Source organism: Felis catus, chromosome C1, assembly GCF_018350175.1.
Source record: "Felis catus isolate Fca126 chromosome C1, F.catus_Fca126_mat1.0, whole genome shotgun sequence".
Classification (NCBI taxonomy): domain Eukaryota; kingdom Metazoa; phylum Chordata; class Mammalia; order Carnivora; family Felidae; genus Felis; species Felis catus.
Window position 1 is genome coordinate 187,430,425 of NC_058375.1, and position 14,944 is coordinate 187,445,368.

The 14,944-nt window shown below is 37.8% G+C and overlaps 1 protein-coding gene across 12 annotated transcripts in view; it reads right to left on the reverse strand.

Moving 5' to 3' along the window:
• C2CD6 (C2 calcium dependent domain containing 6) overlaps positions 1–14,944 on the reverse strand; it is a 178,648-nt gene that overhangs the window by 73,933 nt on the left and 89,771 nt on the right. For 11 of the 12 annotated variants that reach the window (XM_045034280.1, XM_023259603.2, XM_023259602.2 and 8 more), the window contains 2 exons: positions 13,769–13,812; positions 6,371–6,679 (listed from right to left, as the gene is read on the reverse strand). In XM_045034280.1, coding sequence (XP_044890215.1) covers positions 6,371–6,679; positions 13,769–13,812 — 353 coding nt within the window. The remainder of the gene's footprint in view (positions 1–6,370; positions 6,680–13,768; positions 13,813–14,944) is intronic. The other variant, XM_019838477.3, reaches the window with a different exon arrangement.

The following is a 14,944-nucleotide window of genomic DNA, read 5'->3' on the forward strand; positions in this document are numbered from 1 at the left end:
TCTCTATAGCTCTTCCAATTCCTATGGAACTTATGGGATGGAGACAAACAAGTACGTAACATAATAATCCATACTACATATTCAGATGTGGAAACAACAGTAAATTCAATTGACCTAAAGAGACCCATCTAGTTATGTTGGTTCCCTTCCCCATTGTGAACCCTGCCCAAACCCCATAAAGTTGAACCCAACTAATTCTTCCTTCCACAGCTCTGGGTAATATAGAGATTTGAACATCCATAACCAAAAAAAGGCATAAAAGATTGGGCCCCTACCCTGTGAAATTCCTCCAGAAAACTTGGATGGCTGCACAGAATCTCTTATCCCCTTTAGGGACAGGAAGACCTTGGCCCCACCTTTAATCATGTTTCTCTTTAAGCCTCTGGGCTCAGCCTAAGAGGGGAGGGAAGTGTCATGGGGTTCAGAAGAAGGCAACTCCATACCATCTAATAAGACGTCACATGTACTGAGGTCTGCCCAACACCGTATAAGGCAACAAGGTCTTCATAGCTGATATTCTCTATTTCACCTTTTGGAATTATTTCACTCGAGAGCTATAGCCACACTGCTTTCTGGATAGGTCCATGTGGTTGTGTCCCCTCAAGTTACTTAAGCTTGCCTTGCATGGTAGTCACCTACTTTGTGGAGTCTACTTCAATCCAAGGCATCTGCTGTCCCATTACCGTGATGACATCTCATAAATTCTTCCCCAGTTTCAACATAAGGGCTAAAGGAGTTTTCCAAGTCACCAGAGCTGACTTAAATAATTTATATTTCTTTGGGTCAGAAGATCATTTTCATCAGCACTGTGTGCACAATTCACGGCAGTAAGTGCCCAAATACTAGTCAATGCCTATTATGGTTTCCCACAAGAGTTTATCTGTCTTAGGATAACCTCCCAAAGAGGGTCCAACCTTCCTTGTAGCAGCCAGAACTCACGACAAAAAACTCAAATATCTTACGGTTGTTTTGGAATGAATGGAAGATTATCACTATACACGGCTCCTATCACTATATACTTAGGTATAAGATGGCCCAACCACTGCCATTCTTCCTTTATAGGTATTACACAACCTGCATCCTCATCTCCCAAGAAAATGAGCCAGAGTTCTAATGATACACTTGGTTTCTACCCATAGCACTCATAAATTTCCTATCATCCTCACTGTAGGTATGCATCTCTGTAACTGCTGTCAAAAAAGATATTCTTCTGCTCACTCAGGACAGATCTTAATACTAAATGGGATGACTGAGGGGGCTCATCAGATTGGCAAGGATGTCTCCCTACCTGGAGGATAATTAGAAACAACCAGGCCAATCACTGTTCAGGCATGTTTTTAAACCTACTTCCCAAAACATAACGTGCAACCATCTCTTCAACAATCCAAAGTACAGGACTATTTATTGCCTGATTAATTATACAATTTGGTCACCACTTTCCACCAATTCCTGTGAGCTTCCCTCAAATCCAATGATCAGACCACAAAGTCCTCAAATCCATGTCTGTCAGTATCCCATCTTGTCACCAAAGGTGTCAAGAATGTATGCTGCTGGTAAGCTAATTGGTTAGCCTGCCACAGCTTCAGGGAGGCTAACAGAAGAAATAAGTCTCCTGAGTTAGAAATAAAAAATAGTTTATTACTCAGAGCAATCACAGTAGCCAGAGTATAAGCATTTTTGCATCATTTTCTCAAGCCCTGATTCCCAAGGTAATGCAAAGTGGGCCAGATAACAACAGCACATGTGATGGATTATGTTACAGGAAAAGAATCCTATACCTCTCACAAGGACCATGGAGAATGTTTCCCAACAATATGGAAAGATTTGTGAAATGATGACACAAATATTAACTATTAACACTGGATGGTGGAATTATGGGTTCTTTCTTACAATGGGAGGGATTGCTTAAATTTTAATAATAAGTATGTATCATTTTCAACTCTGTATTTTAAAAATGCATTATGAACATTTAGGTCAAAATGACCATTTGAATTTTTACAAAGCTGCTGCAAAATAAGCAAAGAAATATAAATATAGGACACTGTGTATCGGCTACTTCAAATTTTTTTAAAAAATCCAGAGCTAAAAAAAAAAAAAAAGAGGAAAATCTATATGTATACTAGAAAACTAGTAGATTACTAGTTAGAGTTAGGGCAGAAATTAGAATTCCTCTAAAATGGTTCAACAAAAGAAGCTTAACATTAATGAAAGGCATATTTATGGATAAGGAACCAATAATAAATGTTGAGAGAAACACTGAAAAGATGTTACCACTCCAGCAAGGGCCCAGTGATAGCTGGAGTCATGGAGGTGGAACCACTCAGCAGGAGCCACAGATACGAAGGAAAATTCATTGCCAGAACCACAGCAACAAAGCAGGAAAACAGTAGGACAGAAAAACCCAACCTTTCTTTTCCCTATTGCCCTCTAATGTTCTGCCAGTGTCTGTCACTTACTGCACCTAACTAGAAGTCAGCCAGAAAGAGAGTCTGGTAAGGCATTCCATAGCAGTCATCTTCCTGGGGCATAAAACAGAACAAAGAAAGGCAGACCATAGACTGGGGTGGGGACAAGATGGAAAATAATAAGTACAGATACTCTCCACAATCCAAAAATGTTTCTATAAGATATAGTCAAAATGAAAACAGTAAAAGGCTAACCAATCCACCTGTAATTTACCATATTCAAGTAAAAGCTTGATTTGGAAGAAAGTGGACAGAACTTTCTACCCCTCGATGAAGATGCATATTTCTTCAAGCTCATGGTATCTGCAATTAGTCCAGCTGCCCAGCTAAGTTAAGAAATGCTGGCTCAATGAATATGAAAAAACTGAAAATTCAGAGATGTTCTCTGGTAGTATTGCTTCTGGTTATATATCATTTTTTTTCCTGTTCCTCACAGACAAATAAAAGCCTAATTACTAAAAATATAAAATGACTCCTTTCCCTTTGTCTGGTACCCAAAGATTTAAGTAAACTATCTCTGACCAAATCTACCTCAGATACCACTGGACAAACATACCTTTCAGAGAATAGTATGAGCAAAGAGAAAAATGATTAGAACTTCCAAAATTATGTTTCTAAAGATCTATTATGATCAGTTGAAAAAGTCCCCCTACTCCAAAAATCATAGAAACAATTTTTTATCTCTATTTTTATAGTCCCAATTAGTTTCAAGAATTCGTAGATGTAATTAGATAAGAAAAACTGATTTCCAGGTGAAAAAAATATTGAATTAAAAAAGAAAGTGGATAGGGGTGCTTGGGTGGCTCAGTCAGTTAACCATCTTAGGTCATGATCTCATGGTTCATAGGTTTGAGCCCCACACTGCGTGTAGAGATTACTAAAATAAATAAAACTAAAAAAAGATATTTTTAAAAAAGATTTAAGGTAGTGTTTCACAGACCCATTCATCTACACAAAAATATTTTAAGTCTCTTAGGGTGGCCTCTTAGATCTCTCTCCTGGACAAGAGAACTTCTAAGATTCTTAAGGATACTGTACTACAACACCTTGGCTCTCACTTAAAGGTAAATAGTGGATATTCAGGAGTGTAACAGTTGCTTAAGATAATAATTTGATATACAGGAAGCCTACAAAATCTTTAAGAATCATAGCATCTGGGACAGAAGCAGAGATAATTTAAATGGAAAGAGGTTTTTGAACCCTCCACTTTCTTCAGAGAAGTCACAGGCTGCAAAGCTATTCAGTTACAAATACAAGCTCTTTCTCAGGGAAAAAGAAGCTAAAGCCAAGCCCCAAGGGCAGAGGCAAGAAATTCAAAATTACTATGGCCCACTGACTGGTGTATGCTTCACCTTCCCCTTCTTCCACCTTTGGAATATAAGTGCCTATCCATTTCCCTGTTCTTTACTCACTATGTATGTAGGAGACAGATAATTGGTTTCTTTAATTCACAGTCTTAAGACTGAGAGGAGCCATACTCAAGAAACCTCATCTACCTGGATCTGATTTAGATGTTGAAATTCTATACTTCAAGACTAAGCCTGATGCAGTAGTAATAGCATGAGACCAAGGATCTTAGAAGGGAAGTAAGTATAGTTTGCATGTAGAAGGCATATGAATTACTTTGGGGTAGAGATAGTTCATTTGTGGTGGTTAATCTCCAAATATGGCCCCAATGAACACTTTCTAAGATTCATGCCCTTGTGTAGTCCCCTCCCATACTGAAACAGAACTGAGCCTAAGACTTGCTTTAACTGACAGAATTTAGTAGAAATATTCCTGTGCTAGTTCTAAGACTAAGTCCTAAAGGAGACCTGAAGCTTCTGTTTTTGTGTATTAGAAGCCCGAAGCTGCCACATCAGAAATTCAGCTGCCCTGCTAGAAAGACCACATAAAGGGGCTGCATGGAAAGGGAAAGGGATAATCCCTAAGATTACACTGTGGGGGGTGCAGGGTGAGTGTGGAGAATAGATACATCAAACCAGATTGTACATGCATCCCAACTGAGCCCAGATTTACAGCTGTTCCCATCAAAGTGTAAGACATATAAATGAACCTCATGAGTGTTCCAGCCAAATCGAGCTCCTAGATGATTATGGGCCCAGCCAATATTAAATGGAGCAAAACAACTTCCCAGCTAAAGCACAATCAACCCACAGAATCTTGAGAGATAATAAAATGGTTATTTTAAGCCACTAAGTTTTGGAGTGGTTTGTTATGCAGCAATGAATGAAAGCTGAATATTCTGGAAGTCAGAGTAAATAGAGAAATTAAAAGGCAAACTACAAACGATGAAAAAGTATGTGCCATGATTATATCAATGGTTAATATCCTCATAATGAGAAAGAGCTCACCGTGAAACCTCCACAGGATCACCAAGTACTCAACAAAATAAAATGGACAAAGGACATGATCTGTCTACTCATTGTAGGGACAAGCAAAATGGCCAATAAGTATGATGGTCAATATTTTAAATGACCATTAATGGTCATTATTTAAAAGACCATTAATATTCAAATACTACGGGTGAAAATATAGGGAAAGTCTTTCTGGAGAGCAAATTTGTCAACATGCCATTTCTATGAATATAGGAGGGGACAGTCACAGATCCAAATACTTAAGCAAAAGGATGTTAATTCCAAACTTAATGTCCAACAATACAGAAAATATATAATTGTTTAAAAGAATTACTAAATATCTATATTTGAGAATATTCTGCATCTTACAGATTTTTAAGGAAACTCAGATAACATGTTTATAATGTCGTTTTAAAAAGCACAGATAAAATTATACACACACACATATATAATTTGATCCAAGTTTTTTAAATAAATGAAAAATATAATTTTACATAACCAGACCAAAAGGAAATAAAACTGTCAAATGTAGCAGTAGGATTGTAACTACTTCTATTTCATCTTTCATGCTTCTATTTTCTAAATTTTCTGTAACTGTATTACTTCCAAATTCAGTAAAAACAAGAATGTTATTTGAGAATAACTAGCTACTTAAGAATAATTCCCCAACTAGAGATATTTAATAAAGTTATCTTTTGGAATTAGGAAGAGAATTTAGAAATGACCTGATATGATGTACCATTCAACAGATGAGGAAATAAGTCTAGAGATTTTAACTGCCAAGCTTGTTGAAGTATTTAGAGGCAGAACCTTACTTAGAATCCAGATTTTTACCCACTGATCAGTACACATTTTTCTACTGCTTTATGAGCTACCTATAACAGTGATTCATGTAAGATGTAAAGATCTAAGTAGAATAACTGTAATTTTGAGAAAAGCTTTAACCCTTTGAATTTATATTCAAATCATTCTCATTTTAAACTATAAAATTATTTGCAATAAGGATATATGTTATTTCCTACAAGTTTTATTAAAAACTTCCACTGAAATCACATCCCAAGATTTTAAATTTCCTTTGTATTTACATTTTGTTATTGTTGTTACACATTCAGATGAATTTTATACCCACCCACGAGACTAGTTTGTACTACAGGTATCTCCAATCACTCTTTTTTTTTTTTTTCAAGGATTTTGCCTTCTTACTTTATGGATATACGCAGGGTAGGTATGTTTAAAATACTTAGACACACCTCCGCTTGGAGGCTTTTGAGTGCATTTTCAATTTATTTGTGTTTTTTTTAATGAATTATTTTGTTTTTCATAGGCTTATACTTCTGATACAAGGGCAGATACCTTTAGTTCAAGGTCTTCCTCTGGATCTTGGCTTTGAAACCTACCTTTTGATTTCGAATCTGGGGAAACTAACCTTGTGCTCTTCCTTCTAGCTAATCTTATAATGTTGCTTTGCCATCTAATTTCTGCCAGAGATGAATCTAAGTTCCTCTTCTTTATTTTACCTGGATATATATAGCTAGTTTTCAACTTTACCTCTGATGCAGAGGAGTCTGTTTGTGAAAGGCTTTCCACATCTTTCATATGTGGTGGAAATAATACATTTTTCATTTTTCCCTCTGGCACAGCTTCTGACTGGTATTCCTCTAAAAACAATGTTTTGCTCTCTTCCATTACTGTCAGGCTAGGAATAACACGCAATGGAGTTTGCTTTGGTGACTCATCTGTTTTCTTTGTTGACTCATCACTTTCAGGAGCAACTGCAATAGTATCTGAATTATCTTGATCTGACTGGTTCAAAGTTGGTGGAAGAGTAAGGTCTTTCTTATCATCATTATCCTGCAACTAGAAAATATATCAATAAAGCAAAGCTACCAATTAATCATTACTGACTAGAAAAGATTTAAAACTAATAGTACTGGACTTAAAATAATTTATACCTTATCCTTTATCATAACAAGTTACCACCAACGTTCGTCAATTGTTACATTCCTTATTAAAAGTGTTAAGAAATTCTCTACTTGCCTGAAACCATGGACTATAGAATATTATCCATTAAAATGATCACACAGCTTTATAAATTAGTGGTTCTCATACACTTAGATTTTATAAATCAGCAACATCTCAAAAAAGAAAATTGAGGAGTCTAACATTTTGCTGTTATTATGCTACACCAATATATCAATAAATAAATAAAATTTTACCAGCAAAATAGCACAAAGAACATACCATTAAATCACAACTATATAATAAAATAAAGGAAATTTTAATAGCAAAATAGTACAAAAAGCACTATCAACAAATAAAGGACAACCTGTTAAGCCAAACAAATTTAGCTCTATGAAAAATTCTCTATAGAGACTATTTAGGGAGAAGACGGCAGCATAGGAGGACGCTGGCCTCACACGTCCTGCTGATCACTTAGATTCCACCCACATCTGCCTAAATAACCCAGCAAACCACCAGAAGACTAGCAGAACGGACTCTCTACAGCCAAGCATAGACAAGAGGCCCACGGAAGAGGGTAGGAAGGGCAGAGAGGTGGTGCGCACTACACAGACTGGCGGGAGGGAGCCGGGGCGGTGGAGGGGCAGCCCGCCTGGCAAGGCAGATCCCCCGAGTCTGGCTTGCAAAAGCCAAGGGGCCGGACGGAGTGTGTTCTGACAGCCAGCGGGACTTAACATCTGGAATGTTAAAAGTCAACAACTCTGTTCTGAGAGTGGGAGGGTGAGAGGACACCGGGAGAGAGAGGTGTTGAGCCCTGAAGACAGAGCTCATTTCTGCAGGGAACAAAGGCGCTGGCCAGTGCCATCTCCCTCTTCCATCCCCCATTCGAAACCCCAAAGGGAATCAGTTCCCAGCACCAAACTTGCTTGCATTGTGCAAACACCCAACGCTGTTCTTCTGTGGATCCATACCTCCAACGGGTCGGCCCCACTCCCTGTGCTGCAGGACCCCTCCTGCAGGGGACCACTGACGGCAAAGTGAGCTGAGCCTGCCCCTCCTGCCCCTGTGCACCTTGGGGATCCAACCCAGCTAATATGCCAGATCCCATCAAAGAAGCACCACAACCCTAGCAGTGTGCAAGTAGCCCAGACAGGGGCCACACCACTCCACAGTGAGTCCTGCTCCTGGGAGAGGGGAAGAAAAGGTACACACCAGTCTGACTGTGGCCCAAGCGGTGGGCTAGGGACAGACATAGGGTCTGACTGCGGCCCTGCCCACCAACACAAGTTACTCCAGACAGCACAGGGGAAGTGCCCTGCAGTTCCGCGCCACTCCAGGGACTATCCAAAAGATGAAATGGAAGAATTACCCTCAAAGGAAACTCCAGGAAGTAGAGACAGCTAACAAATTGATCAAAAACAATTTAAGCAATATAATGGAACATGAATATTACTCATAATTAGAATAATAGTCATAAAATTAATAGCTGGGCTTGAAAAAAGTATACAGGAGAGCAGAGAATCTGTTGCTACAGAGATCAAGGGATTAAGAAATAGTCATGAAGAGCTAAAAATGCTATAAATGAGGTGCAAAATAAATTGGAGGTGACCACAGCTTGGATTAAAGAGGCAGAGGAGAGAATACGTGAATTAGAAGATAAAATTATGGAAAAAGAGGAAGCTGAGAAAAAGAGAGATAAAAAAAAACCCAGGACTAGGAGGGGAGAATTAGAGAACTAAGTGATGCAATCAAATGCAACAATATCCATATAATAGGAATTCCATTAGAGGAAAAGAGAGAGAAAGGGGCTGTAGGTGTACTTGAACAAATCATAGCTGAGAACTTTCCTGATCTGGGGAAGGAAAAGGCATTGAAAGCCAAGAGGCACAGAGAACTCCCTTCAGACATAACTTGAGTCGATCTTCTGAACAACATATCATAGTGAAACTGGCAAAATACAAGGATGAAGAGAAAATTCTGAAAGCAGCTAGGGATCAACATGAACTAACATATAAAGGGAGACCGATAAGACTAGCGACAGACCTATCCACTGAAACTTGGAAGGCCAGAAAGGAATGGCAGGAAATCTTCAACGTGATGAACAGAAAAAATATGCAGTCAAGAATCCTTTATCCAGCAAGTCTGTCATTCAGAATAGAAGGAGAGATAAAGGTCTTCCCAAACAAACAAAAACTGAAGGAATTTATCACCACTAAACCAGCCCTACAGGAGTCCTAAGGGGGATTCTGTGAGTGAAATGTTGCAAGGACCACAAAGTACCAGAGACACCACTACAAGCATGAAACCTACAGACATCACAATGACTCTAAACCCATATCTTTCTATAATAACACTGAATGTAAATGGACTAAATGCTCCAACCATAAAGACATAGGGTATCAGAATGGATAAAAAAACAAGACCTATCTATTTGCTGTCTACAAGAGACTCATTTTAGACCTGAGGACACCTTCAGATTGAAAGTGAGGGGATGGAGAACTATTTATCACGCTACTGGAAGTCAAAAGAAAGCTGAAGTAGCCATACTTATATCAGACAAACTAGTCTTTAAATTAAAGGCTGTAACAAGAGGTGAAGAAGGCCATTATATAATAATTACAAGGTCTATCCATCAGGAAGAGCTAACAATTATAAATGTCTATGCGCCGAATATGGGAGCCCCCAAATATATAAAACAATTACTCACAAACATAAGCAACCTTATTGATAAGAATGTGGTAATTGCAGGGGACTTTAATACTCCACTTACAGTAATGGATAGTTAATCTAGACACAGGATCAATAAAGAAACAAGGGCTTTGAATGATACATTGGATCAGATGGACTTGACAGATATATTTAGAACTCTGCATCCCAAAGCAACAGAATATACTTTCTTCTTGAGTGCACATGGAACATTCTCCAAAATAGATCACATACTGGGTCACAAAACAGCCCTTCATAAGTATACAAGAATTGAGATCATACCATGCACGCTTTCAGACCACAATGCTATGAAGCTTGAAATCAACCACAGGAAAAAGTCTGGAAAACCTCCAAAAGCATGGAGATTAAAGAACACCTTACTAAGGAATGAATGGGTCAATCAGCCAATTAGAGAAGAAATTAAAAAATATATGGAAACAAACGAAAATGAAAATACAACAATCCAAACACTTTGGGATGCAGCGAAGACAGTCCTGAGAGGAAAATACATTGCAATCCAGGCCTATCTCAAGAAACAAGAAAAATCCCAAATACAAAATCTAACAGCACACCTAAAGGAAATAGAAGCAGAACAGAAAAGACAGCCCAAACCCAGCAGAAGAAGACAAAAAATAAAGACCAGAGCAGAAATAAACAATACAGAATCTAAAAGAACTGTAGAGCAGATCAATGAAACCAAGAGTTGATTTTTTGAAAAAATAAACAAAATTGATAAACCTCTAGCCAGGCTTCTCAAAAAGAAAAGGGAGATGACCCAAATGGATAAAATCATGAATGAAAATGGAATTATTACAACCAACCCCTCAGAAGTACAAGCATTTACCAGGGAATACTATGAAAAATTATATGCCAACAAACTGGACAACCTGGAAAAAATGGACAAATTCCTAGGCACACACGCACTTCCAAAACTCAAACAGGAAGAAATAGAAAACTTTAACAGACCCATAGCCAGTGATGAAATGGAATCAGTTATGAAAAATCTCCCAACAAATAAGAATCCAGGACCAGATGGCTTCCCAGGGGAATTCTGCATTAAAACAGAGATAATACTTATCCTTCTCAAGAAGTTCCAAAAAAAACAGAAAGGGAAGGAAAACTTCCAGACTCATTCTATACAGACAGCATTACTTTGGTTCCTAAACCAGACAGAGACCCAGCAAAAAGAGAGAGCTACAGGCCAATATACCTGATGACTATGGATGCAAAAATTCTCAACAAGATACTAGCAAATCGAATTCAACAGCATATAAAAAGAATCATTCACCATGATCAAGTGGGATTCATTCATGGGCTGCAGGACTGGTTCATCATTCATAAATCAATCAATGTGATACATCACGTTAATAAAAGAAAAGAACCATATGATCCTGTCAATTGATGCAGAAAAAGCATTTGACAAAATTCAGCATCCTTTCTTAATAAAAACCCTCGAGAAAGTTGGGATAAAAGGAACATACTTAAACATCATAAAAGCCATTTATGAAAAGCCCATAGCTAATATCATCCTCAATGGGGAAAAACTGAGAGCTTTCTCCCTGAGATCAGGAACACGACAGGGATGTCCACTTTCACTGCTGTTGTTTAACACAGTGTTGGAAGTTCTCACATCAGCAATCAGACAACAAAAGGAAACCAAAGGCATCAAAATTGGCAAAGATGAAGTTAAGCTTTCACTTTTTGCAGATGACATGATATTATACATGGAAAATCCGATAGACTCCACCAAAAGTCTGCTAGAACTGACACATGAATTTAGGAAAGTCGCAGGATACAAAATCAATGTACAGAAATCAGTTGCATTCTTATACACTAATAATGAAGCAACAGAAAGACAAAGAAACTGATCCCATTCACAATTGCACCAAGAAGCATAAAATACCTAGGGATAAACCTAACCAAAGATGTAAAATCTCTGTATGCTGAAAACTATAGAAAGCTTATGAAGGAAATTGAAGAAGATATAAAGAAATAAAAAAAGATTCCGTGCTCATGGGTTGGAAGAATAAATATTGTCAAAATGTCAATACTACCCAAAGCTATCTACACATTCAGTGCAATCCCAAACAAAATTGCACCAACAACATTCGTCTCAAAGCTAGAACAAGCAATCCTAAAATTTGTATGGAACCACAAAAGACCCCGAATAGCCAAAGTAATTTTGAAGAAGAAGACCAAAGCAGGAGGCATCACAATCCCAGACTTTAGCCTCTACTACAAAACTGTCATCATCAAGACAGCATGGTATTGGCACAAAAACAGACACATAGACCAATGGAATAGAATAGAAACCCCCGAACTAGACCCACAAACGTATGGCCAACTCATCTTTGACAAAGCAGGAAAGAACATACAATGGAAAAAAGACAGTCTCTTTAACAAATGGTGCTGGGAGAACTGGACAGCAACATGCAGAAGGCTGAAACTAGACCACTTTCTCACACCATTCACAAAAATAAACTCAAAATGGATAAAGGACCTGAATGTGAGACAGGAAACCATCAAAACCCTACAGGAGAAAGCAGGAAAAGACCTCTCTGACCTCAGCTGCAGCTATTTCTTACTTGACACATCCCCAAAGACAAGGGAATTAAAAGCAAAAATGAACTATTGGGACCTCATGAAGATAAAAAGCTTCTGCACAGCAAAGGAAACAACCAACAAAACTAAAAGGCAACCAACAGAAGGGGAAAAGATATTTGCAAATGACTTATCGGACAAAGGGCTAGTATCCAAAATCTATAAAGAGCTCATCAAACTCCACAGCCGTTTAAAAACAATCCAGTGAAGAAATGGGCAGAAAACATGAATAGACACTTCTCTGAAGAAGACATCCAGATGGCCAACAGGCACATGAAAAGATGCTCAACGTCGCTCCTCATCAGGGAAATACAAATCAAAACCACACTCAGATATCACCTCACGCCAGTCAGAGTAGCCAAAATGAACAAATCAGGAGACTATAGATGCTGGAGAGGATGTGGAGAAATGGGAACCCTCTTGCACTGTTGGTGGGAATGCAAACTGGTGCAGCCACTCTGGAAAACAGTGTGGAGGTTCCTCAAAAAATTAAAAATAGACCTACCCTATGACCCAGCAATAGCACTGCTAGGAATTTACCTAAGGGATACAGGAGTACTGATGCATAGGGGCACTTGTACCCCAATGTTTATAGCAGCACTCTCAACAATAGCCAAATGATGGAAAGAGCCTAAATGTCCATCAACTGATGAATGGATAAAGAAATTGTGCTTTATATACACAATGGAATACTACATGGCAATGAGAAAGAATGAAATATGGCCTTTTGTAGCAACATGGATGGAACTGGAGAGTGTGATGCTAAGTGAAATAAGCCATACAGAGAAATACAGATACTATATGTTTTCACTCTTATGTAGATCCTGAGAAACTTAACAGAAACCCATGGGGGAGGGGAAGGAAAAAAAAAAAGGTTAGAGAGGGAGGGAGCCAAAACATAAGAGACTCTTAAAAACTGAGAACCGAGGGTTAATGGGGGGTGGGAGGGAGGGGGGGGTGGGTGATGGGTATTGAGGAGGGCACCTGTTGGGATGAGCACTGGGTGTTGCATGCAAACCAACTTGACAATAAATTTCATATTTAAAAAAAAAAAAAGAAAGAAAAATGCTCTATGTTGTCTTTTTTTCCCCTCTGTCTCCTTGGACTGGGGAAACCAGTACATGTTGACTCTCCAATTGATATTTAGAAGACATTCACCCAACAATGAAAAATATTAAGTCCTATTTGTCAAGTAGTATAGAAAAATCTTTTATTCTTTGTTGGTTTACATAGGGATCCATTGCTTTATGGAATGAATTCCTATGTAAAATTAGCTAAAATGCAAATAATATTATATTTTAAACATAGATTATAAACCCATAGAGAAAGTAATGAATGTGGTTAGGTCTGTGGCATCAATTTCTAAGATCAATGTGCAGAACTAACTATGCTTTTATTAATTGCTGCCCCCTTTCTCTTCGTCAACATCTTTTGTCCCCATCTTCGCATGTATTTTTAAATATTACCATTTTATGCTGTAATTTCCCTTTTAAGAGTGTAAATTAACTCAACTAAATAATGTAATTGTACAGATACTACCATAACAGAAATAACCATAAAAACCTGAATAACTTCTTGGGTGCTTTTTTCCCCCCATCCACAAATATTTTTTTTTATTTATAAATGTTTCATCCCTTTAAAAACAGTGACTATTAGAAGTTCTCTTCCAACTTCCCTTACCTCACTTGGAGCAGTTTCAGCTCCTTTCATTATACAGGGGACATCTGTAAATAAGTGAATAGTAATATTATATTATTATATTATAAAATAAACATTTTTATATATGTACACTAATAAGATACTATTAGGATCTTTCTCACCAAGAGCAAAGAGAAATTTAAATCAAATCAGCTATTCACACATAAATACTATTTAGTAAAAACAGGCTGATGACTCTCTGGGCAGATGGGGGAATGGTAAATGAAAAGGTGAGGACTTAAAATGAAAACATGCATAAAGTGGTAAGATTTCAGATTCATCAATGTAAGACATAAAAACAGATAAACAGTATATTTTGCTACAAGTCAAGAGGAAATAAAATAAATCCCGTATGGTCAGTGATAGAGCTGGGACTGAAAAAAAGATACTGGAATAAAGTTTTATGTATCCAGAGAAATTAGGACCATTCAAAAGAGGCTGACTGAAGCACTTATAAAAATTTTTCTAGAAATATAGAGTCTATATTTATCAAGTAGAAAAGAAAACCTAAAAGGAAGAAAGAAGGAATAAAAAATTGAGATACAAAGGTATGTATTAAGTCTAGTATAAAACAAAATTTATTATGGTCACTATTAGCTGTGGGGTAAGCTTACCCATTTTTCTGAGCTTTGGTTTTCCCATATGTAAAACAGGATAATGATGGCTTATCTTATAGGTATGACACAAGTATATGTAAGATGTGAGCAGCAATATGGTTAAATGCTTGAGCTCTTGATATACTTTTTAAAGTTTTTATTTACTTATTTTGAGAGAGAGAGACAGACAGACAGAGAGAGAGAATAGGGGAGGGGCAGAGGATTTCAAACAAGCTCCACACTGTCAGTGCAGAGCCCAATGAAGGGCTGGAATCACAAACCGTGAGATCATGACCTGAGCCAAAATCAAGAGTCAACACTTAACCGACTGAGCCACCCAGGCACCCCAAATGTTTGAGCTCTTGGGTCAAACAGACGAGGTTCAAATTCAACCCCAATCAGTTAATGGCTGTGTAACTTTTGACTGGTTACTTAATCTGTTTGATCCTCAGCTTTCTCATCTGTAAAATCTGGATAAATAATAATAGCACCCTCAACTGACTGATGTGAGGACTGAGTTATATAATCCAGGTAAAGGCCTGCAACACAGTGATGAATAAAT